Raw genomic sequence first — 26,256 nt, 5'->3', positions numbered from 1 at the left:
ATTCCTAACTCAAGATTCATTCTCTGGGTCTGTATCATTGGAAGAAAAAAAGCATAAGACGCATGTTTTGGGCACTCCTGAAGAATGGCATCTTACCACGAAAGAGCTTTTTCACTCCTCTCTTTCGGAATAAAAAGGCTCTTGCTCGTGATTTTTATATGCATGATGATTTTATTTCTTCTTCCCGATGTTTCAAGCTGGGCGCTAAACATTGGCCTAGGCCCCAGGCGCCTGCTGGAAAGCCCTCACAGGCTCAGAAGGTTGGCAGAGGAAGCCGTAGGGGCAGGAGGCACCCACCCCCCCCCCCCCCCCCCCCCCCCCCACACACACACGCTTTTGTTTCCTAGAACCTGAGGGATTTTCTTGAAGTCCCCTGAGCCAGGCCAAAGACTCCCCCAATCCAAGACCCTGGCTGCAGGGGTCGATGCTCTCCTAGGTCCCCAGATCACGGGTGTGGGGACCACCCATGTAGCAGAGCCTCCCCGTCCCGCCCCGAGCCGAGCCCCGCCCTCGCAAGCTGCTCCAGCCTGAGGAAGCCCCACACACTGCCGAGGGCTGGCTGAGTCCTCCCTAACGGAGGCTGGCCGTCAGGACCCAGCTCCTCCAGATACAGGCAGAGGATGGACCGGGCCTTTCCCTTCGTCCCCTTCCACTATCATGTCGAGTGCTCTTTCCTAACTCCACGTGCCATCCTAAGTAAATTTCAACACGCTGTCATATGAGAAAAAGCAAACAAAACAAAACAAAAACAAAGATAACAAAGATAATGATTTCAGCACCTGAAATCATTCTACCTAATTTAGACCGGAGAGCGCGACCCTGATGTAGATAGATGGGGCATGTGGAGGAACAGGGAGTCATTGTGCGACTTAGGGGTCTCAAGTCTCCTCCAGGAGGCAGGGCCCACGGTCTGGTCCTTTCTCTTCTAGTTGCCCAAATGGAAAATTGATGTAGGACAGCTTAGCCCAGGTCAACAAACTTTTATTGCCATTTCTGCCAGATTCCCGATTCTTCCGCTGTAGAAACACTGAGTTCTGGTGCTGAGGGATGAGGGTGGAGGGTGTTGCCACTCTTCTGCCAAGTTAAAGAAAACCCCACTTGCTGGAGAGGGAGGGCCAGACAGAGAGGAATTCAAGGGCATCTATGGCTTAGGCCGGCTTCGGCTGGCTGCAGAATATAGGGACCGTGGTTCCAAACTTTTTTGCGAAGGGGGTGGGGATGAATTTGGCTGCTGTTGTACCCCTTGCCCTTGCTGCCATGTTTCCATGGAAATGAAGGAGGGGCAGGATGTAGCTCACTCTGAGTACCTGGGAGGGTGGCAGGGCAAGCATTTGGTAAACATATCCCCTTCTACTCCTTCCCCCCATATACCCAGCTGTCCCCATGCAACCCCCAGGCTCACTCCCCTCTGCCTGCTCCACTCCCTTCCACTCCGGAGCTGGGGTTATGCCAACTGGACTCCAGGCAGGGCCGCTAGTGTCTGGTCTCCACAGCTAGGTCTCCCTGGCAGCAAACTCTAAGTATGTCCACCTAGCTCCAGAGCAGCCCTAACAGGACTGTCTGTTGTGCCTCAGGAAGCTACGCAACTAGTATCCCAACAACTGTCGGTACCTCCGCTGCTTCCCACACACCGCTGACCAGATGAAACTTCAAAACACAAACCCAAATGTTCAAGGTTAGAAACAGGACAAAATAGTTCTCTAACAATGCTGAGGCTAGGATGGGGGATGTGAGGCACGTCCTTCTGAGACCTGAGCCATCTTGTGCCCTGTCTTCTGGAGTTTGCTTCTTTCCACTGGGCCCTCATTGCTGGGGGGCTGAAATCCAAATCTCCATAGGGTACCGTTCTCAGTACCCTCTGCTGTTGGTCCATGAGGCTTGCCCATCACCACGGCCAGGCCACGGGAAGGCTTCTCAGTACCACGGGTCAGCCCGGTGCTGCTGGTTGTAGAGCTGGAGTTTGATCTGATCTTTGATTTGATTCACGAGGACCTGGGACAGCAGGATTCCCACCAGCTGCAAGGGACAGAATGGATGTAGCCCTCAGCAGAGAGTGACTGTCTGGCTTTCCCTGTCTTAGTCTTCCCAAGGAAGCACCCCCACCCTCACCCCATGTCAGTACCCAGCCGATCCATGGATGCCTCCACAAATGACAGCCTTCGCAGAGTTAGTAAGACCTCGAAGTTGGGCAGGGTAAGTTACCTGCGGTATGGCCAGGCCTAGTGCCACGCCGCCGAGTAGGAACAGGTTGCTGTGTATCCAGTTGACCAGCTTGTCAATACAGCCGTTAGTGTAGATGACTTTACTAGCTTCCAAGTAGTCAAGAGCCTGCATACCTTGGCCACACATAGTGTTGATCACTGCCTGAGGGAAAAGTTGAGAAGCCGAATGGTACTCCCACACCAGGAAACACTGGCTTATAAACATGCCAACTTTCCCAACTCCCTACGTTGTCAGAGAAGGTCTGCAGAGAATACCGGAATAAAAGTGGCTTAGTGCAGAACTCCTTTCCAAACTCCCTGGGTCTGATGCTCTGTTTCAGACCTGCCTCTTCTGAGGCCCACGTGGGCTGTTGGAGTGAAAGGCAAGCGTGACCCCATAGTGGGGTGAACACAAGCATCTACCAGCCACCCTGCGCACCAACTGGTTAAACTAGGGGGATGGATGGAGTGTAACCATAACAGCCTTGCTGACCAGGAAGTAACTTGGAGTGTTCCCAGGAGGAAGTGAAGTAGGGTGTTTGCTCACCTGATTGGGGGTGGGCAAGCAACAGGAATAAGGCACAGAGCAACGCTCACGGCTGGGGTTGTCCTCCGAGCAGTTGAAGTACATATTCTGAGACCAGTCTCTGTAGGAAATCCCTCCACAGCAGCTGAACTGCAACAAGACCACCAGAGAGATTAAGAATCACTGGTTCAGCCTACAGTCCACAACCCCAGAGAACCTAGACAACAAAGAGGACCCTAAGAGAAATATATGGATCCACCTAGGAAGGAGAAAAAGACAAGATCTCCTAAATAAATTGGGAGCACAGCGGGGAGAGGGGGAGGAGGGGGAGGGTGAAAGGGGAGAGGGGAGGAAAGGAGAGGAGTGGGGAAATATATAGCTCAGTATAGCTCAATTAAAAACAATAAATCAAATAAAAATTTAAAAAATCACTATTCCCCCTGATTCCCCACACTAAGATGGCCAAGGGGGTTCATTTGTAACATCAAGTTATTCTAAACACATCTATGAATTCAAGCTTCTTGGTTGCTTTCACCTGAAGAAATTCTCTTTTTAATTCTTCATGTGTCTTATTAGTTAGTGCTTGATACTCCGGCTGCATGCATCTCACACACACGCGTATGTGCGCGAGTACACACACACACACACACACAAAACTGTACATATAATTCAGGTGTACCCTCTTGAGAGAAGGTTCTGAGTTTACAACCCCATAAAACATAGCCTGACAGAAGGAGATACTTAAGTTTCTGGCTAGACTGGGGGTGCGCAGTGATGGAGAATATGCTTAGACTGTGTGACCCCTGGATTCACTTCAGCACTACCAAGAAAAACTATTTAAATAAAATCCAAACTGAAAAACTTGACATTAAAAAAAAAATCCAAGAAGAAAATCTTCAATATCATGAGTCCACAATTACTCCAGGGAAGCAAACTGAATCCTAAAGTCAAAAGTCGCTGACCAGGGGAAGAGACAACCATCAGTGGAGCCGAAAACACCTCCATTCAAATCTCCCTTTGATTCACAGCACCATAACGCAGAATAGCCACAAGGTGGATGTTACCACCCTCTGCTGAACAAAATATGGCAGTCACTCGAAGAGTATTATTTAGTCTTAAAAAAGGAAATTCTGGGGGCTGGAGAGATGGCTCAGAGGTTAAGAGCATTGCCTGCTCTTCCAAAGGTCCTGAGTTCAATTCCCAGCAACTACATGGTGGCTCACAACCATCTGTAATGGGGTCTGGTGCCCTCTTCTGGCCTGCAGGCATACACACAGACAGAATATTGTATACATAATAAATAAATTAAAAAAAAAAAGGAAATTCTGGGGGCTGGAGAGATGGCTCCGAGGTTAAGAGCACTGACTGCTCTTCCAGAGGACCTGAGTTCAATCCCTAGCAACAACACGGTGGCTCACAGCCATCTGTAATGAGATCTGGCGCCCTCTTCTGCTGTGCATGCATACATGCAGGCAGAACACTGCGTAATAAATAAATAAAACCTTTAAAATGTAAGGAAATTCTGGCACATGCTACAGCATAGATGAAACTTGAAGCCATGCCAAGTGAAAGGAATCAGTCGCAAAAGGACACATACTGCATAATTCCATTCATATGAAGCCCCCAGAGTAGTAACATTCACAGAAAGTTGAATAGTGGTTGCCTCCATGAGAGTGAAATGGAAAATATTTAATGGGCACAGTTCAGTAGGGAAAAATGAAGTGGTTTTAGTTTTTAAATTGTTCACACACACACACACACACACACACACACACACACACACACGACTCCACAGTGCATATGTGAAGGCCAGACGACAACTTTTGGGCGTTAGCTCTCTCCTTCCACTGAGGATCCCTTGCACCAAACTCAGGTTGTCAGTCAGGTTTTTACCCTCTCAGCCATCCCACCAGCCTGAAGAGCTTCGTTTTGTTGTTAAATTGAGGGTTCCTGCAGCCACGCTGGCCGGGAACGTAGTATGTAGCCAAGTCTGGCTTTGAACGCTCAATCTTTCTGCTTTCATTTCCCTAGCACAAGCGATGGTGTGCACTGCCATACAGACAAAGACGGGAAAGTTCTGCTAATAAATGGTAGTGATGGGCACAGACAATGTGATTTTTTTCCCCTCCTGTACTGGAGATTGAACCTGAGACCTAACCCATACCAGGTGCTCTATTACCGAACTACAACCCCAGGATCTCACAAGTTACTCAGGCTGTCCTTGAACTCACACTACAGGCCAGGAAAGCCTTCAATTCTTGATCCTTCTGTTTTAGCCTCCCAAGCAGGGAGGATTACAAGTTATGTCAACACATCCAGCTAATGTAAATATTTTTAATACTTAAAATGGTAAATTCTGGGTTGTGGGCACAGCCCAGTGTTATAGTATTTGCCCATGATGTTCAAGGCTTTGAGTTCTACTCCTAGTTTCACAAAAACAAGAAAAGCAAACAAACAAAAATGGTATTTTTGGTTGTGTATATTTGGCCACTTTTTTTTTTTTTTTTTTTTTTTGGTTTTTTGAGAAAGGGTTTCTCTGTAGCTTTGGAACCTGTCCTGGAACTAGCTCTTGTAGACCAGGCTGGCCTCGAACTCACAGAGATCCTCCTGCCTCTATTTCCCGAGTGCTGGGATTAAAGGCATGTGCCCCGGCCCGGCTCACAATTTTTAATGTAATAAAATATATAGTTCCTCATTCCCCTACAGGAAACCCCTTACAATGGATTTCTTAAAAATTCTTCCAGAATCCTTTTGCAAATAAGAACCCAGAGTCTTTCCTGTCCTTTTCTTTACATAAGCAGTAGATTATGCAAATTATATGCACCATTATGCTCTTAACAGTACCTGTTTCTCCCATAAAGTCCTTCCCAGAATATATTACTTTGCAAGTAAAAGAAGTCCACAGGCTTACAGAGTGAGACATTTCTTGGACAACCGTAACTTTTAGCCCCTACCCCCCAGGACATTGGATGACCACACTATGCATGGCTTGTACCTTCTTCTGGCCAAAGTCAATTAGGTTCTGCAGGTCCAGGTCGTCTCGATAATGCACAATAGCATTGTTGATTAATTCACTCACTTTCCCCCGAGCCTGCCAGATACACAGTGAAGCAATCAGGACAAAGGACTAAACCATAATTTATTAATTCCCTCAGAAATGACAGCAAACACAGATGGGCATCTGTGGTAGTTTGACTATGCCCCCTAGTCTCCGATGTTTGAATATCAGTCCCTCATTGGTGGTACTGTTTTGGGAGATGTGGGAGGTGTGGCTTTGTTGAAGGAAATGTGTCACTGGGGGTGGGCTTTGACGTTTAAAAGCCTTGCACCATTCCCAGTGCACTCTCTTCTCTCCTCGTGGGTCAAGACGTGAGTCCTCAGCATCCTACCTCTGTCACCATGCCTGCTGCTTGCTGCCCTGTCTCCCCTGCCACGCAGACTTACCCCTCTGGATCTGTAAGTTCTCTTAAGTTGCCTTGGTAGGGGTATCTTATCACAGCAACAGAAAAGTGGCTTATATACCACTGTTTTGTCTTTTTGCTCTCTTTTTCAGATTTCTTCCTGTTTTAGGGTCACAGCACAATTTGTAGGGCAGAAGGGCACCCGCCGCACATACATACTACAGTGTGGTTGGAGGCCCAGGGTAGCCCTTCCCAGTCTTATGCTACACCCCAGCAGATCAGCGCATTCTGCATCCCATTCTGCGTATACACTGACAGCCACTAAAGTTAGTGAAGCCAAATGACCCTAAGTCCCTACCTTAGTACCAGCTCCCGTCTCTCCAGCAAACCTAGTCGTTGCCACTGTCTCCCATTCTGGCCTCCTTTTTTACACACTGGATGTTTCTATCACATCCTGCGGGCCATTAACTCACCAGTGAGCCTCATTCCGTCACAAATGCATTTTGTACTTTACCCTTCAACAACCTTAACTTTAATGAGAAGCCCTGTGAGCTTTAGTGACTGAGGCCATGCTAAGCTTCCAATCCTTGTTCATACAGGATGAAGGGGGAAGAGCCTGACTGCTAGAGAGATAAAACTTACACTCTTTGCTCCTTAACACCAACGAGAAAGCGTAATTTAGGGGCCTGGGTCACTAAGCGGTATTAGTGACGAGGCAGTCACTAATTTCCCCCCAAGAGCCGGGGCAAATCACAGACTAAAGTTCAAAATTAGGGCAGCTACCAAAGGTCATGGTCATATCCCCTCAGATCATCTTTAATCTGAATCAGCCTTGAAATCCGACCTACCCAGGGAAGCCAGTTGGTTTTCAAGGCTCATCCACTCTGGGGGTCAGGTGGGCAAGAGAAACATTGATCCTGACGTCATTGCTTCTCAGAACTAGCTTTCAAAATAATGCAGTGTTTGTCTACCTCTGCATATCAGTACGTCAAAATATATATTGACTAATACCACGAAGAAATGAATTTTGTGTTGATTTTTAGAAGAGCTTACTGTGCGGAGACACTGACCCCTAGTGGACACAAGAAAACTGCATCTCTTTAGACTTGATGCATCTACTTTATTACGGCAGAAGGGCTTGTCAGCTGCAGATCAGCTCAAGACTGCTCAGTTTAACAATCTCGTATCATGGTCTCTTTCTGCTCAACACTTTTCCTATGGATTTTTGTGTATTTGTGTGTTGAGACAGGGTTTCTCTGTGTATCCCTGGATGTCCTAGAACTCACTGTAGACCAGGCTGGCCTGGAACTCAGAGATCTACCTGGGATTAAAGGCATGTGCCACCACACCTGGCTTCTTTTCCTGTGATTTTATCACACAGCCTTGTACTTTATTCCTGCTGACTATCTGTCAGTTGAGAATGGAATTCTGGTTCTCCCCACCCCCAGTCACTCAGGTTTCTGAGACAGGGTCTCATTAGGTAGCTCAGGCTGTCCTGGAATGCACTACACAGACCAGGTTATCCTCAAACTCACAGTCATCCACCTGCCTCTGCCTCCTGAGTGCTGGGACTAAAGGCGTGCACTACCACACCTGCCTACGTTTTCTTCTTCCTTTATCTTAAAAGATAGATTTCTCACTATGTAGCCCCAGCTAGCCTGGAACTCACTAAACTCATGGATGTTTCTGCTTCTGGCTTCCCAGTACTAGGATTAAAGGAAAGGCTGGTTCTTCATTAGGCCTGTTGCCTCAAGACAGCCCACCTTCAAATGTGGGAAACGTGGTTCAGAACAGGCTTAGCCTTCCCTCTGCCTACGCATCTAGTTCAATAAACAGTTCTTGATTAAGAGTCTCTTCAGGTCTGTGGTTCTGATCACAGTTCTACTCGGTCATTTACCATTCACGTTTGCAGGTTATCTTAATGTCTCTCACGGTTATAGAATTTTCTTCTCTAATGGCATCTCGGATTGTCAAAGGAAAACGCCTTACTATTATGAGATTCTCTTTAAACAGGTGATGTTAAAGGCCATTTATTCATCCCTAAGGGGAAACGTTCAAAGGCTGGTACTTCCCAGGGGAAAAAGTGCTGTGGCTAATTAGTCAGGAGTAGGAGCTTCCCCTTCCTCCCTCTGGTACTGAAGAGGCCTCTAGGCTCCCAGTGTTACCTTGTCTGAGAAGACGAAGCCCAGGATGCCGGCAGCCAGCTGCAGCAGGAACACGATGGTGAGGCAGATGGAGAACTGTGGCACACAGACAAGACAGGAGACAGTCGTCACTGCTCAGGGAAACAGCCCTTTCCAGGGCCAAGCCGAGTACTGAGAGGCAGCTAGGCTCTTCTCCACACCCCACCCCCACCCAGCATGGCAAAGGCTACAGCTCCAGGACAGTGATGCAGAGGTGGCCACCCTGTGCTGGGTCACCCAGAGCACTCTGCGGTGAGCAGCCGCCAGCACTTAGAAGGTAGCACACGACAGAACGGTGGCCTAGCGGTTCAGAAGGCACAGGGAGAGGAAAGCGAGGTCCTTCTGTGGAGCCTCTGCGCACTCACCGTCTGCAGAAGGCAGATGTTCTCGCGAAGGGATCCGATACAGCCACAGAAGGTGAGGAGGAACATAAGGACACCCACCACGATCAGCAGGATGGCAGGGTCCACCGCCAGACAAGCCAAGGCTGCTTCTGGGAGAGAGGCTGACCCTCAACTGGAGCCCGGTGCCCTCCGAGGGGGCTCCCAGGAATGGATGGGACGGGAGGGGTGTACCCACACTGTTCTTCCTGCACTAGGGGAGTCTCCTTGCCTGGTGATGATTATGAGAAAGCAAGACCTTCCCCAGGGAAGAACAGAGAGCATGTGGAGGGAGTCCTGGCATGTAACTGCAGGAACTGGGGAGCAGGCTCATGGTGGGGCGCGGGGGGGGGGGGGGGGGGGGGTGGAGGGGCACTGTCACTCCAGAGATGAATTAGAATGACACTGGGCTCACAGCTGGGTGGATTCCTAGAAACTCCGCAGAGGAATCCAGCTTGAGTTATTTCAGGGTAAACTAGCTAGGGAGGGCAAAGTCCTTGACTGCTCTCTGCTTCCACAGGCTCAGCTTCTCTCCAGGACCTAGGCTCACGGGCAGGCAGATCTTGGGAGAGGGACGGGGGCTCAGGAACGCCCAAGTGAACCGCCAGTCTGACCTGACCCAGGGCCAGGGCGGAAGCAAACAAGGGCACAGTGAGAGTGTGAGAGGTAGAGGGAGACCTGGAACCCACCTGCGTGCTTCATTAGCCTGGCATAGACACCCACAGCCACCATGACCATGGAAATGACCTGTGGGAAGAGGCAAGGAGTCAGATTGAGACTGGGATTGAGAGAGCTCAGGACACAATGAAAATCCTGCTAGGAGGGCAGGGAGGACAGCTCTCCCGGGGTCCGGGTGCAACATCCCTACCTGCCTGCCCCCAGTGACAATGTGAATGCCGCTTTACCTCCGTGAGAAATCCCCAGTACCGGCTCCTTCATTCTCTGTGACACAGCTATCTCGTGAGACAGAGAGTGTCCCCATTTCACAGGTGCAGAAATTAAGATAGTACAAGTTTCATATAGAATGGAACAGTGATTAGAAACACAAGTTTCGCCGGGCGGTGGTGGCGCACGCCTTTAATCCCAGCACTTGGGAGGCAGAGGCAGGCGGATCTCTGTGAGTTCGAGACCAGCCTGGTCTACAAGAGCTAGTTCCAGGACAGGCTCCAAAGCCACAGAGAAACCCTGTCTCGAAAAACCAAAAAAAAAAAAAAAAAAAAAGAAACACAAGTTTCCAGACAGGCTTGGGGGTATAACTCAGCACAAGGCCTGGGTTCAATCACAAACATCAGAACTTCACACACATGCTGCGTGAGCACATGCACATGCACGCACACACACACACGCACACACACACACAATTGAAACAAAGTACGGCCTTCTGAAAGATTCAGATAGTTAACCCTATTTAGGACAAATTTCTGAGTCTTAGTTGATTCCTGCATGTGAAGCTGGAATGCTGGAATTAAGGACAGAGAGCCAGGTGTGATGGTTTATGGCAGCCAATCTCAGCATTTAGGAGGCTGAAATGGAGAATTAAGAGTTCAAGGTCAGCACTGTGTTCCAGTGCAAGAGCCTGCCTCAAAGGAAAAAAAATATTTTATTTTTATTTGTGTCTGTGTGGACGCGCACTGAAGCCAGAAGATGGCGTAGGTGATCCTTGGATCCCTCGGCACTAGAATTACAGGTGTTTGTGAAATGCTTAGCGTGGGTGTCCTCTGAGTTACAGCAATCAGCGTTCTTAACCACCGAGCCATCTCTCTAGCCAAACTTTAAAAACGAATACTCATATTTCTTCTCGTTTCTTCTCTCACCACCCCCAGGAAAGGTTTCTCCACGTAGCTCAGGCTATAATGGTACTCGCTCTGTACACCAGACTGTCCTCAATCTTAGAGATCTGCCCACCTGTCTCCCAAGTGCTGGGATTAAAGGTATGAGCCACCATGCCCCATTGAACTTGTATTTTTTATATCTTAAAAAATGTTTTAGGGGCTGAAGAAATATCTCAGTGGTTGAGAGCACTTGCTCTTGCAGAGGACCTGGGTTAAGTTCCCAGCACCCACACAGTGGCTCATAAACACCTGTAACCCCAGTTTCAGGCAATCTGGTCCCTTTCTCTGGCTTCTGAGGGCAACTTACATACATGCAGGCAAAATGCCCATACACATAAATAAAAATAAGCTAATTTTTAATGGTTGCATTCATATCTTCATTTGCGTATGTATGGGCTCATGCCACATACACACGAAGGTCAGAGGACAGCCTGCAGGAGCTGATTCTTTCCTTCCAGGGAACAAACTTGGGTTGTCAGGCTTGGCACTGAGCTATACCAGCTGACTCATGCCACCAGTCCAGAAAAAAAATATTTTTGTAAGAGTTAAATAAAATAATGTTTGGAAAGCACCTAACACAATTTCCGACATTAAATATCCATCACCAGTGTGATCACACAGGGATTGTGCGATTCTGAATTCTAACCCACCTGCATCAAAAGGCAGGGTTTCCAGGAAGATAGATCTGGGCTCTAGCTCTCCAACTCCTTGGAAGCCAAGGATAAAATGCACACGGACACAAAAGGCAGGAGTGTGTGTGATTCCTGGCACTACCACAGAAAGGAATCTTTATAGACTCCGGTGCCAGTGCGGAAGAATACAACCCAGGCCTGACAAATGTCATGGCTCCTCCCTGTGAGAGCAAACCCATTAAAGGTCCCCAGAGGCTTTTAATCCCTGGACCTCCAAGAACGCTCGCTAGGTAGCCCCAGCTCCCTGCTCAGCTTCAAGCTCCGTTTCCAGGCTGGTGCTAAGCAGCAGCTGACTGTCACCATGGCAATAGATGAGGCCAAGCTTTGGCAGAGAGAGTTCTTAGTAGCAGGGACTTGACCAACTCGGGAAGGAAGGGTATGGCAGTTAGACCCCCACATCCTGCAAGACAAGAATCAGCTGGAAAGGGCCATTTGGAGGGGGTCTTCCATGAAAGAAGGGAGCTGGGCCCCAGTTCAGGTAATAGGGTCAAACCTAGTCCTCTGTGAAAAAGGTATGTTTTCATTTGGCACTTATTTCTGAAAATTCTTTATTATTTAGTGAGTTAATGGCTAATCCTGGATTAAAAATAGGTCTCTGGTGGATTTTTGTGAATCCACCGCCCTTTCTCCTTGCTCCTTCATCTGGCCCTTCCTCTGACTCATGCCCAGCATTATCAACTGGCCTCCAAAATTGTGTTTGTGCATCCACAACCCTGTCTACACACATACACACACACACACAAAACTGAAATCTGGCCCTTCCTTAGACTTGGCTCCATGTATTATCAGCTTTCATATTCTGCCCAGAACAAACAGGACATCTTACAGAGCCGAATGTGGGGCTGGAGGTGCAGCTGACTCTTCTATAGCATGGCCAGGCTTAGGAAATATGGGGGAGGTAGGAAAACCATAGGTCAGTCACCTCCAGGTATGGAAGGGCCCTTTGACAGTATGAGTAAATGTCTCTGTCCTTTAAAACTTACCACACCTGGGCCGGCAGATGGCTCAACAGGCAGAGACACTTGCTGTGCCGTACCTGGAACCTATTCCACAAAACCATCCCCTGCCCTACACACACACACACACACACACACACACACACACACACACACACACACGTCTTTAGTTAGGGTTTCTATTACTGGGACGAAACACTACAGCCAAAGAGCAAGAAAGAGTTTATTAGGAAGTCAGGACCGGGGATCAAAACAGGACAGGATCTGGAGGCAGGAGCTGATGCAGGGGCCACAGAGGGGAGCTGCTTACTGGCTTTCTTCCCCTGGCCCGCTCAGCCCACCTTCTTATAGAACCCAGGACCACCTGCCCAGGGATGGCACCACCCACCATGGGTTGGGTCCTCCCTTAATGATCACTAAATGGGAAAATACTTTCCAGCGGAATCTCATCGAGGCATTTCCTCAGCTGAGGCTCCTTTTCTCTAATGACTCTAGCTTGTGTTAAGTTGCCACACACAGCTAGCCAGTACAGCATGCAATTCCCTCGTCGCTACACATAACTGCAGTTCTGAGTACCATTTTACTATGGACTGAATTAAAAACAAGTATCTATTCTGTGTTTTTGTTGCTCCCAGTCTCCTTGCATGCTAAAATGTTCTAGACTGGTTAACTTTGTACAGGGATCAAATCAGCCGGCGTGATGGTGCACAGCTGTAATCCCAGTGCTCTGGAGGGAGAACTGGGAGACTTAGAATTTCAAGGCCAGCCTTGGCTATGTTGTAAGGAAGCCAGAATGGGCTACATGAAACCTTATTTCAACAAGAGAGAGGGGAGAGGAGGAACAGAAGAAAGAGAGGGAGGGAGAGAGGCAACATATCATAGGGCAACTTAATTCTCTCCATGGGCCTATAATTGCAACAGTAGCTCTGTCTACTAGAGTAAGTAGAATAGCATCCTCCAAAGACAATAATGTCCTAATTCTATGAACTATGAATATATTATCTTACATGGCCAAAGAGACATTTTGCAAATGTGATTTAAGATTTAGAGACTGACAGATTACCCCCCCAGGGCCCAATATGATCACAAGCATGGTGCAGGAGAATTGTCTGTATTCTGTCAATCATGTTTTAAACACTGATTGGCCAGGCAGGAGGTAAAGGTGGGAAAACAAGACAGGAAGTAGAAATGATGTAATGAGAACAGGAGAACTCTGGGAAGGAGGAAGTTGATTCCTCCCATTCCTGCCCAGACCACCGAAGCAGCAGGATGTGATCTGCCCCACTGAAAAAAGGTACTGAGCCACATGGCTAACATAGATCAGAAAAATGGGTTAATTAAGATGTGAGAGTTAGCCAGTGAGAGGCTAGAGCTAATGGGCCAATCAGCTTTATAACGTATAGAGATCTCTGTGTGATTTTCTTTGGGGCTTGTCGGCTGTGGGGTACCGGGCAGGACAGAAACCACAACAAACAAGCAGGCCCAGACCGTTCATTGTTACACAAGCAGACCTTATCAGAAGGAAGGAAGAGGGGCAGGTTCAGAGAGGGAGGTAGAGCAGTGGAGGTATCATGGACCGCATCACTCCAGCCATGGATGCGGTGCCATGGATGTAGGCAGCCTCGGATGCTGGAGCAGGAAAAGGTCATCTCCTGCAGAGAACACAGGAAGGGAGCATGGCACTGCTGACACTTGATGATAGCCCAAGGAAGCTGGTTTTGGATTTTGGACCTCTAGAAATTGGAAAGATCAAATCTGTGTTATTTTTAAACATTAAGTTTGGGGAGACAGGATCCAACACACTGTTCAAATCCAACCAATCAGCTGTTAGTATAAGGTACTGTGAAGACATACAATCTGTGTGTTATCCTGGAGAGAAAACAAGAGCATCTATAACTTAGAGTGATGGCTCTCAATTCCACCTGCCATAGAGTCGCCTGGGCACCTGGGAGTGGAGGAGATACCTCAACTCTTAATGCCTCTACTGCAAGTCAAATAGTTTACAATCTCTGGCAAGGAGGCCCAGGCAAGCATAGTTGTGGAAGAGTTCCAGGTGATCACACAGGGCAGCCAGCTTGAGGACTTTGAAGTCTAAAGTGCAGCCAACCAGGAATGTAAAGTTGAAGCTAGGTTACATTAACATCAAGACTGAGGCTTGACTATTCTTAGTAGCTCACGTGATCACTAAGGATGCCCTTCCTCGGAGCTCTCCAGACCTGCATCTCACCGTTTTATCTCCCACACTTCTGTTCTTGCCCTCATTTCCCACCCCGGAGTCCTCAAAGCTGCTGCCATGGCAAGGGGGGTGTTGCCAATATCAACACCAAATTTCAAAGCTGAACAGAACTTCAGAACCGGACCCTTACACTCACACCTAAATACAGAGGAAGCTAAAGAGCAGAAGGGACATTTGGTCAAGTGTATACGGATGCTGTGGCGACGTCTGAACCCAGTGCAATTTCCTATCTCATTCCAGGATTCTTTCTAGGGTATCAGTCTTTGCTACAAAATCTTCATAATAATGACTTCCTTTCACGAGGAGAGAGATAAAGTCACTGTTCTTCTTAGAGTGGGTTTTCAGATAATGGACAGAATGAAGACTGGTTAGAAACTTTTAAAAGCTAGGTACCATTTTCAAAATAGCTGAGTCTAGCTTTTACGCAAATTTATATTCCTGAAAAGCTGACAGTCAAATGATATAAAATAATTTGTATGCACCAATGCACACACACACACACACACACATATATATATATATATATATATATATATATATATATATATATATTCTTATATACAGTGAGTTATCACCTTGGAATGATAATGGTCATCCCCTGGGCTTCAGTGAGGAAGGGCTAGTTTAGGACCAGAGCAGAAACGTATTACGAAGAACATGGAACAGGTTGGGGCAGAAAGTAAGAAAGTATTCAGCCATAAAACTGGGGCAGGGGAGATGGCTCAGTGGGTAAGAGGATTTGTCATGCAAGCGTGAGGACCTGGGTTCAGATCCCAGCACCACGTAAAAGCTGGGTATGGCTAAGTGTGCCGGTAACCCCAATACTGGGGAGCACATAACTGGAGAACTTGTTGATCTGCCAGCTGTGTCAAAGTGGAGAGTTTCGCATTCAATGAAAGGCCCTATATCAAAGAAACTGGCAGAGAATGGTAGAGGGAATCAGTGTCTTCCTTTGGCCTCCACATGGGCACTCACAGACAGACACACGCACGCACATGCACGCACACACACACACACACACAGACACCACACAGTCAAAATTCTCATATTGGTGAGACACAGGCACCAAGTGAATGAGCCACCAAAGGCCAAAGCTAGAAACACTTAAAGCATCACTGAAGAGAGGACCCAGGCTTGGTTCCCAGTAACCACACTGGGTGACTCACAACTGCCTGTAACTTCAGTTCCAGGGGATCTGAAACCTCCTCTGTTCTCTTCAGACATTTACCCTTACACGCACATACCTACACACAGCCATACACACATGCACATACACATACAGGTAATTTAAAAATAAAAACTAGGGGCTGGAGAGATGGCTCAGAGGTTAAGAGCATTGCCTGCTCTTCCAGAGGTCCTGAGTTCAATTCCCAGGAACCACATGGTGGCTCACAACCATCTGTAATGGGGTCTGGTGCCCTCTTCTGGCCTGCAGGCATACTACTGTATACATAATAAATAAATATAAAAAATAAATAAAAACTAATTGTATTATGATCCACAGTATAAAATGGATTATTTGTGCATCTTTACTGATACAAATAAAGGACTTAGTAAATAGACAATAGCTAATAAACGTAGGTATCAAAGAGGTATAACACAGCTCCTTGCTGCTAAGTGTGCACTGTGCACCCAAAGACCACAGCACAGAAGAGGAACAAGCAATTACCCAATCATGGAAACCAACCCACAGCACCTCAGGCTCTCGATCAAGGTCAGCAGCAAGAGGGATGATGGTGATGAATCACCGAGATAATACAAAGTGAGGAAAGCGTTACTTTGCCACTGTGGTCTTCCCCTCAAAACCACAACCCCAGGAACACCATGAGCAAGATATCAGGCAGTTCTAATACAGAGATGTCTACAAAATACTACAAAAAGCCCCTCAGCAACCTTCAAGGCTATCAAAAACAAGTTTGGGAAACGTCACAGCCAAGAGGAAGGAAACATGGCAACCAAATGTAATGCAGTATCCTGGAAGAAAGAGGTGGGGAGACTAAGGGAGCCTGATTGAAGTCCAGAGCAGGACAGCATTGGTGCAACAGACTTAAAGAGCCTTTTTAAGTAAGGGCTGGTGAAAGGGGTCAGTGAGAAAGGGAGCTTGCCAACAAGCCTAAAGACCTGAGTTCAAGTCCTGGGACACACATGGTAGCCCACACTAATCCAGGACTTGGGAGGCAGAGGCAGGTGGATCGCTGTGAATTTGAGGCCAGCCTGGTCTACAGAGTGAGCTCCAGGACAGGATCCAAAGCTACACGTGGAAACCTGTCTTGAAAAGCCAAAAAAAAAAAAAAAAGAAAGAAAACCAAACTACCTTAAAATTTTAAACTTAAGTTTTTGGGGTAGCATCTTCTGTTGAAATTTTTTTCATAATATATATATATATATATACATATATATATATATATATATGTTTTTTCGAGACAGGGTTTCTCTGTGGCTTTGGAGCCTGTTCTGGAACTAGCACTTGTAGACCAGGCTGGCCTCGAACTCACAGAAATCCACCTGCCTCTGCCTCCCGAGTGCTGGGATTAAAGGCGTGTGCCACTACCGCCCGGCCAAATATAACGTATTTTGATCATGTTTTTCCTCTCCCCAAATTCCTCCCACCCAACTTTATGTTCTCTCTCCCCCCATTTCAAAATGACAACAAAAAAAAACAAGAAACAACAACAAAAACCTCCACAAACCCAAAAGTCAAAACAAGCAAAAGACCAACAAGCAAAAACAAAACGTCCACAAAAGCAACACTGGGTTAGTTCTGTGTTGGTCAGCTGCATCTGTGCAAGGGGGCCTGTTCTGAAGTGCGGTTCATATACTCAATGGATTCCACTGGAGAAAGCTGGTTTCCCTTTACCAGTGGGTATCAGGTGCAGATAATGTTCCTGTCAGGGGAGGGACCCAATATCTACTTCACCCTCTTCGTGCCGGGACCCCATATGATCTGAACCTGTACAGGTCTTATGCATGCTGCCAGTCTCTGGGAGTTCATATACACCAGCCCTGCTGTGTCCTCTGTTAGCGCTGGTTCTTACAGTCTTTCTGCCTCCTCTTTTGCATAGTTCCCTGAGTCTTGCGGGGAGGGATTTGATGACAGCATCCCTTTTAGAACCTGGTGCTTCAGTCCCTCACTCTCTGCACACGGTCCAGTTGTGGGTGTCTGTGTTAATCCCCATCGACCGCCAGAAGAAGCGTCACTGATGTGGGTTGAGGTATTGATATGCACCCCAGGCCAGTGTCATCACTGGAGATCCCTAGGAAAAGCTGGAGACAGGCTAGAAGGCAAGCTGGGGTAACATTTTAAAATAGGGTCTTGTTGTCAATGCCGGCTTCAAACTCACTATGCAGCTGAGAGTGACCTTGAACTACCGTTGCTGCCCATGCCCCCTCCACATCTCCCCTGGCCTCCCAAGTGCTGAGAATACAGGCATTTGCTACCACATCTGGTAAATTACACATTTTTGACGGGATTATTATATAGATATTGTTGTATTCTGAGGAAGCATAGGACACTAATTTCTATGATAGAGAGAAACACTTTTACTAACATAATACGCTATTAAATATATGTCTCTGCATGTCATAAAACAACACAGGCAGTACTCTGAATAAAGAGCTTCCTTGTTTCCATTACAGTATTGTTACTGGGCCTCTTCTCCAGTGCTGACTAGAGGATTAACAGCGAAGGCACTGACCTGTTTTCTTTTCAAAAAGAAAACAGGAAACAAAATTCTCCCCACTATTTTACCTTCTCTTGCAAATTAGGAAAAGACACCCATGATTGGATATATGTAAGGAAAAAAAGTCTTGTTCTAGCCCCTACTGTACTAGTTCACAACCCCAGGTTGAGGCACTGAACACAGGTTCCCCAGCTCAGTATCAACGACTACAGGCAAACTGGTAGCTGGTGGTTTGCCAAACCCTGAGGAGGCCCTGGGAGATAAGAGCAGGGCCCTGTTCCTAGACACTACACACATGCAAGGGGCTTTTGTAAAACAGAAAATATTAATCATTACCAAATATTAGTATCATTAAATATCATCTTTCTATGGCTGATGGTGGGACTGTGAGCAAACCAGTTTTAAGTTCGAGGCTGACTCATTCCCATCTACACAGCATTCTCTTCCTCCCTGAAGGAGGTTTCACCTTAGGGCCCACCTCCAGCAGGGGACTCCTAGGAGCCGCTTCCAGGGACAGTAGTAGGACTCCCTTCTGTGAGAGCCAAGAGTTAGCACCAGACTAAACTTGGTTTTTTTTTTTTACATTTATTTATTTATTCACCTATTTATCTGTGTGTGTCCATACATGCATGTTCATGCCACGGTGTACATATGGAGATTGGAGGCCAACTTTTAAGGAGTTGGCTCACTCCTTCCATGTTCTGGACTGAACTCAGGTCACCAAATTTAGAGAAAGAGACTTTTATCTGCTGAGCCATTCTGCCAGTTCCAGACTACACTTACACACGCTATTTCATCCCAACTGCGAGGGCACTAATGTCTCCATTTTATAGAGCTGAGGTTCACGGCATTCAGGTGGCGTTGCTAGTTCATTCAGGTCGTGAGGCTGAAATGGGATGGGAACTTATTCTAGTCCTCAGAGCCTTAGGACCTCAGCCACAGGGCCGGCCTCTTATCTCTGTGTAACAGGCACCCCGGACCCCACGCGCATGCGCACGTTTCCAATGGGCTATCACCAGGCAGGAAGAACAGCTGCCCTCGGCTATCTTGGGGAGCAGCCGGCAATCTCCAAAGTAGGCAGAGCTCAGGGAGGGCGAAAAGATAGCATGAGAAAATAACAGGGTACCAGCAAGCCGTAGGGGGACATTCAGAGGAATCTCTAAGTGACACCCTGAAAGGGGAAGTCATGGCATGAAGAAGCAGGACCTACCAGTCAGAGAACCCTCCAAGAGAAAGCATGGGCCATGTCTGGTGGCTCCACATTTCTTAATCCAGTCTGCAGACAGCTGTGGTGGGGGCGGGGGTGATTTCAACGGCCACTTCATTAGCGTCTTTGCCCCTCTTATAAGGTTAATGGTAGAAGACAGCTGTTGCACTGCCTGGAAATCCAAGGTGCCAGATTCAACCCTTAGCCAAAGCAGTTACTCCAACCCTATTTAGAGGAAACAGGAAGGAGTCTCTCCTTTGTTTCTCAGATTTTCTATCCTATTTCTGGGTGGAATGGAGGAAATCACAGCTTCCCAGAGCAAAGCAGAGCCCACCCCTCACGTCCCAAGACCCTCACATGCTTGTCATCCCAGAACTGCGGATCCTGGAGTTCTGAGGAGGCAACTGTCTGTGTGGCATGGGCTCTTGGCTTGCTCCTTCTGAACTGGATGATGTTACTTTGACGGAATGGAGGAGTCTGCAGGGCTCTTCCCTCATTACGTCTATGGCTGACCCTTTGGTGTCTTCCTCAGATCATGGCTGCTTTTGCACTTCCAAGGAATGCATGAGGAAGGGAAGTCCAGAGCTTCCCACAGTACAACTGTGCAAACTCAATGGTTGCTGGACATAGTAATGCATGCCTGGAATCCCCAAACTCAGAAAGCTGAGGCAAGGGGACTGCTGTGAGTTCAAGGGCAGCCTGAGCTACACAGTGAAGCCTCCCACCCCAATCCAAACTCAAGGTCCTAGAAGGACCAGCCTAATTCATAGTCTGACAGTCTGTTACTAAAACTATGAGAAGAATTTTACATTTTAAAAATTCCTTCTAAAAGATGCTGAAAATTTAACTTTCTACTTAATATAAGACCAGTGGAGTCTCTAGGGGAGATAGGAAAGCATGCACGATATGATGGTTCTTATCACCATTTAAGTGGTTTGAAGCTTATTTGTTGTTTAGTGACAAGGTCTTACTATGCGCCCATGAGTCCGGCTTGCCTGGAATTTGCCTGGTAGCAGGGCAGGCTGATCTGGAATTCAGAATAGTCTATTCTGACATTGAATTTAGGATCCTCTGCTTCTTCACTTTCCTGAGTTATAGGATTACAGGAATTCGATAATCTGGCATTTCTATTTTTTTTTTTAAAAGAATCTGAAGGTAGACATGGTGATTCATGCCCACAATCCCAGCACTCAGGAGGTTGAGGCAAGAAGATCTCTGTGAGTTTGAGGCCTGTCTCACAAAATCAGAAAGAGCAGCTGGAGAGATGGCTCAGTGAGCAAAGGACTTCTAGTCCCAGAACAAAGACCTGAGTTCAAATCCCCAGACCCACATGAAAAGCTGGACTTAGAGGAACAGTGTCTACAATCTCAGTACTCCTATTATGAGATGGGAGGCAGGGACAAGGGAATCCTAGAAGCTCTGAGGCCAGCTACCCTAGCATAGGCAGCATAAGAGGCCCTGTCTTAAACAAGGTGAAGACAGATACCTGAGGTACACACGCACACACACACACACACACACACAGAGAGAGAGAAAGAGAGAGAGACAGAGACAGAGACAGAGACAGATAGAAGAGAGAAAAAATAGATATCCAGGACAGCCTCCAGGACTGTATAGAGAAACCGTGTCTCAAAAAAGAAAAGAAAAGAAAAAAATCAGAAAGAAGCTAGACTCAGTGGTACAAATTTGTCTGTAATCTCAGCATTCAGGAAGTAGAGGCAGGAGGATCAGAAGTTCAAAGTCAGACTCGACTACATAGTGAGTTTGAGTCAGCCTTTCTCAAAAACAAAACAAGAATCTGATTGCTTCATTTATTGAAGCCTCCCTAGCCTGCTGGCTTCATGAATGTGGGAGAGAAGAGGAGGTGGGAAAGTGTATCAGGAGAGATGGAAAGACCCTTCCAGCACTATAGGATTTTGATAGGTTTAAAGTCTGGTCACCTCCTCCTGGCTTCAGAGGCAAGTCACATTGCCGCAGGTGGTCTGGGATGATTCTCAGTGTCTGGAGGACTCCAAAAATAATGGTCAGGAAGTGGACTATAATGGGTGCTACTTCTTCATGCAAATCAGGACATTTATTCAAAGGGTTTTTGAAACAACATGCATCATGATATAACTAGGATCCAAAACCAACAGATCTCCTAAGCCTTCTCTAGGCTGTGTAATGGCCATGTTGCCCTATAGTACAAAATGGCATTTTGATAATAAGGTAGTATTAGGTTAATCCTTACAATACAACTACAATTCTATTGACCATGTCTGAAGCGTTAAGCGTGTTAACCTTCTCCCTGTCTCTGTTCTCTCTCAGGAGACTATACTTTTTAAATTTGAGAGCTTACAATGGTAGAAAAGATTCCGTTTGGTTGGTTTTTTTGTTTTTTGGGGTTTTTTTTGCTGTTTGTTTTTGTTTTTTCGAGACAGGGTTTCACTATGTAGCCCTGGCTGTTCTGGAACTCACTCTGTAGACCAGGCTGGTCTCGAACTCACAGAGATCTGTCTACATCTGCCTCCCGAGTACTGGGATTAATGGCGTGTACCACCACTGCCTGGCTCTAATTTTTTTAAGAGTCCTCACCAGTGGCTGGGATTGGCCTATGGAAGATACGGATGGGGTCTAAATGTGTCACAGATGAAGAAAAGAAATCCAGATGCTGGGGGTGGCAACCACATGTGGCTCTAAGGGCATGGCTGTCACTTTTGTCTGACCTGACTCAAGGGAGAGGTGTCAGGCAGGTAAATCTATGAGGGAGACAGTCTAGGAACGAGTCTAGGAGGGAGGGAGAGAGAAGGGACACTGTGTGTCTGTCCACTGACGAAGCTTCGCCCTCTCAGGCAACAAACATTCCCTCAACCTCTACTCCTGCCCCAGCTACTAAGAATCCAGAACTGGCTGGGTGGGCGGTGGTGGCACACACCTTTAATCTCAGCACTTGGGAGGCAAAGGCAGGAAGATCTCTGTGAGTTTGAAGCCAGCTTGGTCTACAGAGTGAGTTCCAGGAAACCCTGTCTCAAAAACCAAAACAAAGAAACAAAACAACAACAACAACAACAAACCAAAGCAAAAACAAAACATCCAGAATTGAACTCAGCAGTCTCTTCCCTCAGGAGCCTGGGGTCTAGATGGGGAGACGGATAAATAAGCACATGACTGCAGTGAGGGAAGGAAAAGGAGGGACCAAGTAAGCACCCCAACTGCTGCCCTAGGTGGAGATAAAGGGCCAGCAGGGAGCGGAGCTGTGCTGTTACTGCCCGGGGCTAATACTCTGTTTCCCCGCTGCACTGTGTTAACTCTGTACAGAGGTGACCAACACAGGGAGGGTGGAGAAAGGCAGTTACTTCTGAAGAGTTTTAATACAACTTCTAGGATCTTGGAGCAGTTACTTCAGGCCATGGAAACCCAACAACCCGTCGCCCAGCAACCTGATTCTGGGGAGAAAACCAGAGCTTCCAGGCCAAAGAGGAAATGAGATTTGAAACATAAACAGGAGAGACTGATTCTGATTCCAAGGGAGGCATGAGCCTTCCGAATCAGACTCCAAATGCCCTGAGAGCCAGGGCTCCTGCAGCAGTAGAGGTGGCCCCTGCCACCACAATCCCTGAATGTGAGCCCAGATGATGCTGGCCACCTTCCTAATGTCTATCAGGCACAGAGACAAACAGCATCCCTACATAGCTCCCAGGAGCTGGCAAGATGCATGACTCTGCCTACAAAGTGGCCCAACTGTCCCGGCCATGGGTGCTTTCCATGCAGAAAAGGGGAATTTGATTGGGATAGTGGAAGCCTACAAGGGACATCGCATACCAGTCCCTTAAGCAGATGGGAACAAAGACAAGCTCAGAGCTGGAGAAGTTGTCCTTCACTGACAGCTGCATGGGTATGGGGTACAACTGGGGCTCTGGGCCTGAGAGAGAAGTGATAATCAGCAATGCCTGAAAAGTACCTCCCCTTTCACCCTCTCTTAGGGAGGCCAACGTCCCAGGGACCAAGACACAGAGAGCTTCACGCTTAGATCCTGCCCCAGGTCTTAACGAGAGAAAGCAGTTCCCAAAGTGATTTATTCTTCTATACATAGCTTACAGAAATAGACAAATTCCTCCTTTAGAGGGGAAAGATTAAGGACAGAGAGACAGATACGTTGGTTTAGCGTCATACAGTAAGTAGGAGCCGGAAAGAAACTGGGACTCTTGTCCTTCCATGTGCTATTTCTAGAGCCACCAACCTTTTGCATCTGCAGTAGGCCAAAAGGGGATTCTGCCCTAATCCGGGGGTAGTACTGGATAGCCTCTGATTTTGAACGAAGCATTTTTTTAATTTTAGTTTATTTAGTTTTTTGGCAGGGTCACGTTTATTCAAGGTGGGGGAGCATTTTGTCACCCATGTGAGTGGATGGCCAAAATGCTTTCGTGAAGCATTTTAACCAACGTAAATGGGCCTAGGAGCCTGGCTCTCTGCTGGGCTGTGACCCCCAAAGTTATTTGTTTGATAAAAGGGGTAGAGAGTAGAGCATAACAGTTCAAGAAAATGTTCCAGGACACGAGTGGCAGATGCGCCAGCTGCTGACCTGAGGGTGACAGAAGAGAGAGGCATCCAAGGAGGACCCACTCGAAGGTGGTGCCTCTGGTTCTTACCCCTGCAGGGGGAGTTCCCCTCAGTATATCCCTTCAGCCCTGAAGTGTGCTGGTGAGGGGTTTTCTTGTTTGCAAACTTCTCAGGAAAGCAGAACCCAGGCCATGAGAACTCGGGTTGACTGGTTACCCCACAGGCTACAGTAGCAGCCATCTGGGCCACAGACCTCCCTGACAAGCATGCCGATTCAGTAGCAAATCACCAGTCCAGGCCTGCTAACCAGCTGCTGGAGCCTGGTGAAGACACTGGCCATGGCTGTGATTGCGCTTCCTCCCCGGTAAAATGTGGAAGTCTACCAGGATGCCTGCTACATTTTTTTTTATCCTAGTTCTAAAACCGAGAATTTGATAAAAGCCCAAACTTCAGTCTTCCCAAGAGTATGAGGGCTGAGAGTGAGCTGTCACCACCCCCCTCTGGGATTTCTCTCATTTGTCCCAACAGGCTAACACTTATGTACTCTGTCTCTGCACTTCACACCATGGCCCCTGTGAAACCTTCCCGGCAGCCGCTCAGAGGTCTGGTCTGCTCCTTCTCCTAGGAAACAGATTAAACCCACTGTTCTTCCCTCCCGCAAACCTGAACTATTGGTCTCAGGCTGAGGTAGGCACGGATGATAGGTTTAGGGGGCTGCAGCTCTGGTGTGGTAGGAGCTGTCAGAAGGATGGGGAGACGGGAAAGGACTTCCCTCTGGTATCAAATCCAGAGGGGCCCAAGCACTCTCTAGCGGTGAAACAGGACTCGGCTAACATTTTCTGATGAGCTCCCCCTGAATTCTCAGCCCGCTTCTGCCACCTCTCCATCACACCGGATTGGAATTTTGGGGGGAGGAGGAAGGGAAGGCCTGCAGGTTTGAATGGATTTACCCAGATCGGTCAAATCAACAAGGATTGTAGAGTGGGGACCGAAATCCAGGTGTCTGGAGCCCTAGGTCAACATTGTTTACACTTTTCCCACCCCCAAACGGAAGATTCTGAAGGGGCTCCCAGCCTTCTAGCCCAACAGAGGATCCCTTTTAAATTAGCTGAAGGCTGTCAGCTCAGAGAGGAAAAGCTGATCTTGAAGGAGGCAGGGCAAAGTTTAGGGCCACTCTGGGATAAGCAGGATATACATCGGACCTAGAGGCCATTCTTAACCCTTTTCAGCCTTGACAGGAGCAGACACCGAGGCCTGCAAAAGGGAGAGATATAGCCCCTTGACCCATCCCCCCGAGGAACTGGGGGAGGGAAGGCTTGGGGTTTCCCTTCCTTCTCTCTCCCTCTCCCTCACTGCCTGTTTTGGCAGTTGGGCCTTCCAGCACCCAGGCCTGAAAGTCCCTAACCATGAAACGTGCCCATGGGGCTGTCCAGCCAGCTCTTCTCCCAAACACATCTCTTCTGGCCTCACACAGATCCTCATCCCTGCTAAACCTTCATCCCTGGCAGCAAAAATGATGCCCCCTCCTAACGTCCCCTCCTGACACGGAGGCACAGTGGTGTTCCTCCCCAGGAGACATGCCCCTCAAGTGTCACCAGCCCAGAAAACTAGGCGGCACCACTCACCACGCTCCTGGGCACCGGACAGCCCAGGTCGGCCCTCCCCAGCCACAGGCAGCCCCCCTTGGCGCTCCGGGATGCCCTGCAGCCCTTGTGCCCCTTGACCCCCGAGCCTCACCCAGAAGAGCATGTTGAAGAAAAAGAGCAGGTATTTCACCAGCGGACTGACGAAGGAGAACTCCTCCCCGTAGGCAGCGGGCGCGCCAGGTCTCCGCGCCATGGTCCGCCGATGCCCCCGGGGGCCTATCTCCCAGCGGCCGCCGGCCCACCTGCGTGCCCCGCAGCCCCGGACTTGAGCCGCGGGCCCACGGGGACCCGGACGCCGGGATAGCCGCACCGCACCGGGAGCCGCCCGAGCCGTGCGTCGGGGAGCAGCGAGGCCGGGGAACGGCGCCGCCGCTGGAGTCGCGGCGGGCAGCGTGAGCAGCGGAGTATCCACCGCGGCCGCAGAGCAGCCTAGTCCGCCCGGCTCCCAGGCAATCGGGTCCGCCCCCTGGCCGGCCATTGGCGAGGCTGCCTAAGCCTGACTTCTCATTGGTTGGCGGCTGATGTCACTAAGCTGCCAGCCATCCCTCTCCTCGGAGAGGCGGGGGAGACACCTGTTCTGTGAGGGACAACTTGTTAAAGGGTCAGTGGTTCTGCTTCTCCCCGCCTAGACTGGAAAGCCTGCGGGCTGCAGCTGCTTAGGGGAAAAAGAATGAGGAAAAGGAATGCACCCTGCATCCCACACCCACGGCCTCTGCCCAGTTGGTGTGCACACAAGCAAACACACGTACGTTAAAATCAACAAGTACGTATTCTGTG

General features: G+C 48.3%; 1 protein-coding gene across 2 annotated transcripts; it reads right to left on the bottom strand.

Moving 5' to 3' along the window:
• Positions 1-965: 965 nt before the first annotated feature.
• Positions 966-25,903, bottom strand: Tspan33 (tetraspanin 33). 2 transcript variants are annotated; one of them, XM_038319035.2, is made up of 8 exons: positions 25,571-25,903; positions 9,381-9,438; positions 8,677-8,804; positions 8,294-8,368; positions 5,723-5,818; positions 2,749-2,877; positions 2,203-2,364; positions 966-2,016 (listed from the first exon to the last, which is right to left on the bottom strand). In XM_038319035.2, exons 1-8 carry the CDS (start codon positions 25,670-25,672, stop codon positions 1,915-1,917), a joined length of 852 nt encoding a protein of 283 aa, XP_038174963.1. In that variant the 5' UTR covers positions 25,673-25,903; the 3' UTR covers positions 966-1,914. The 2 variants fall into 2 exon arrangements, with proteins under 2 accessions (XP_038174963.1, XP_038174964.1); XM_038319036.2 differs by having other exon boundaries at positions 8,677-8,801.
• Positions 25,904-26,256: the final 353 nt, after the last annotated feature.

This window comes from Arvicola amphibius, chromosome 2, assembly GCF_903992535.2.
Source record: "Arvicola amphibius chromosome 2, mArvAmp1.2, whole genome shotgun sequence".
Classification (NCBI taxonomy): domain Eukaryota; kingdom Metazoa; phylum Chordata; class Mammalia; order Rodentia; family Cricetidae; genus Arvicola; species Arvicola amphibius.
Note: the sequence above shows the minus strand (reverse complement) of the source record. Positions and strands in the feature narration are given on the sequence as shown.

What these genes read in the sequence shown, in the direction of transcription:
- Tspan33 (XM_038319035.2), bottom strand. Translation starts at nt 25,672, where the DNA reads ATGGCGCGGAGACCTGGCGCGCCCGCTGCCTACGGGGAGGAGTTCTCC. An exon ending in TCTTCAACATGCTCTTCTGG is followed by an intron (nt 9,439 to 25,570) that starts GTGAGGCTCGGG and finishes CTCTTCCCACAG; the next exon opens with GTCATTTCCATGGTCATGGT. An exon ending in TTGACTTTGGCCAGAAGAAG is followed by an intron (nt 2,878 to 5,722) that starts GTACAAGCCATG and finishes GTCTTGTTGCAG; the next exon opens with TTCAGCTGCTGTGGAGGGAT.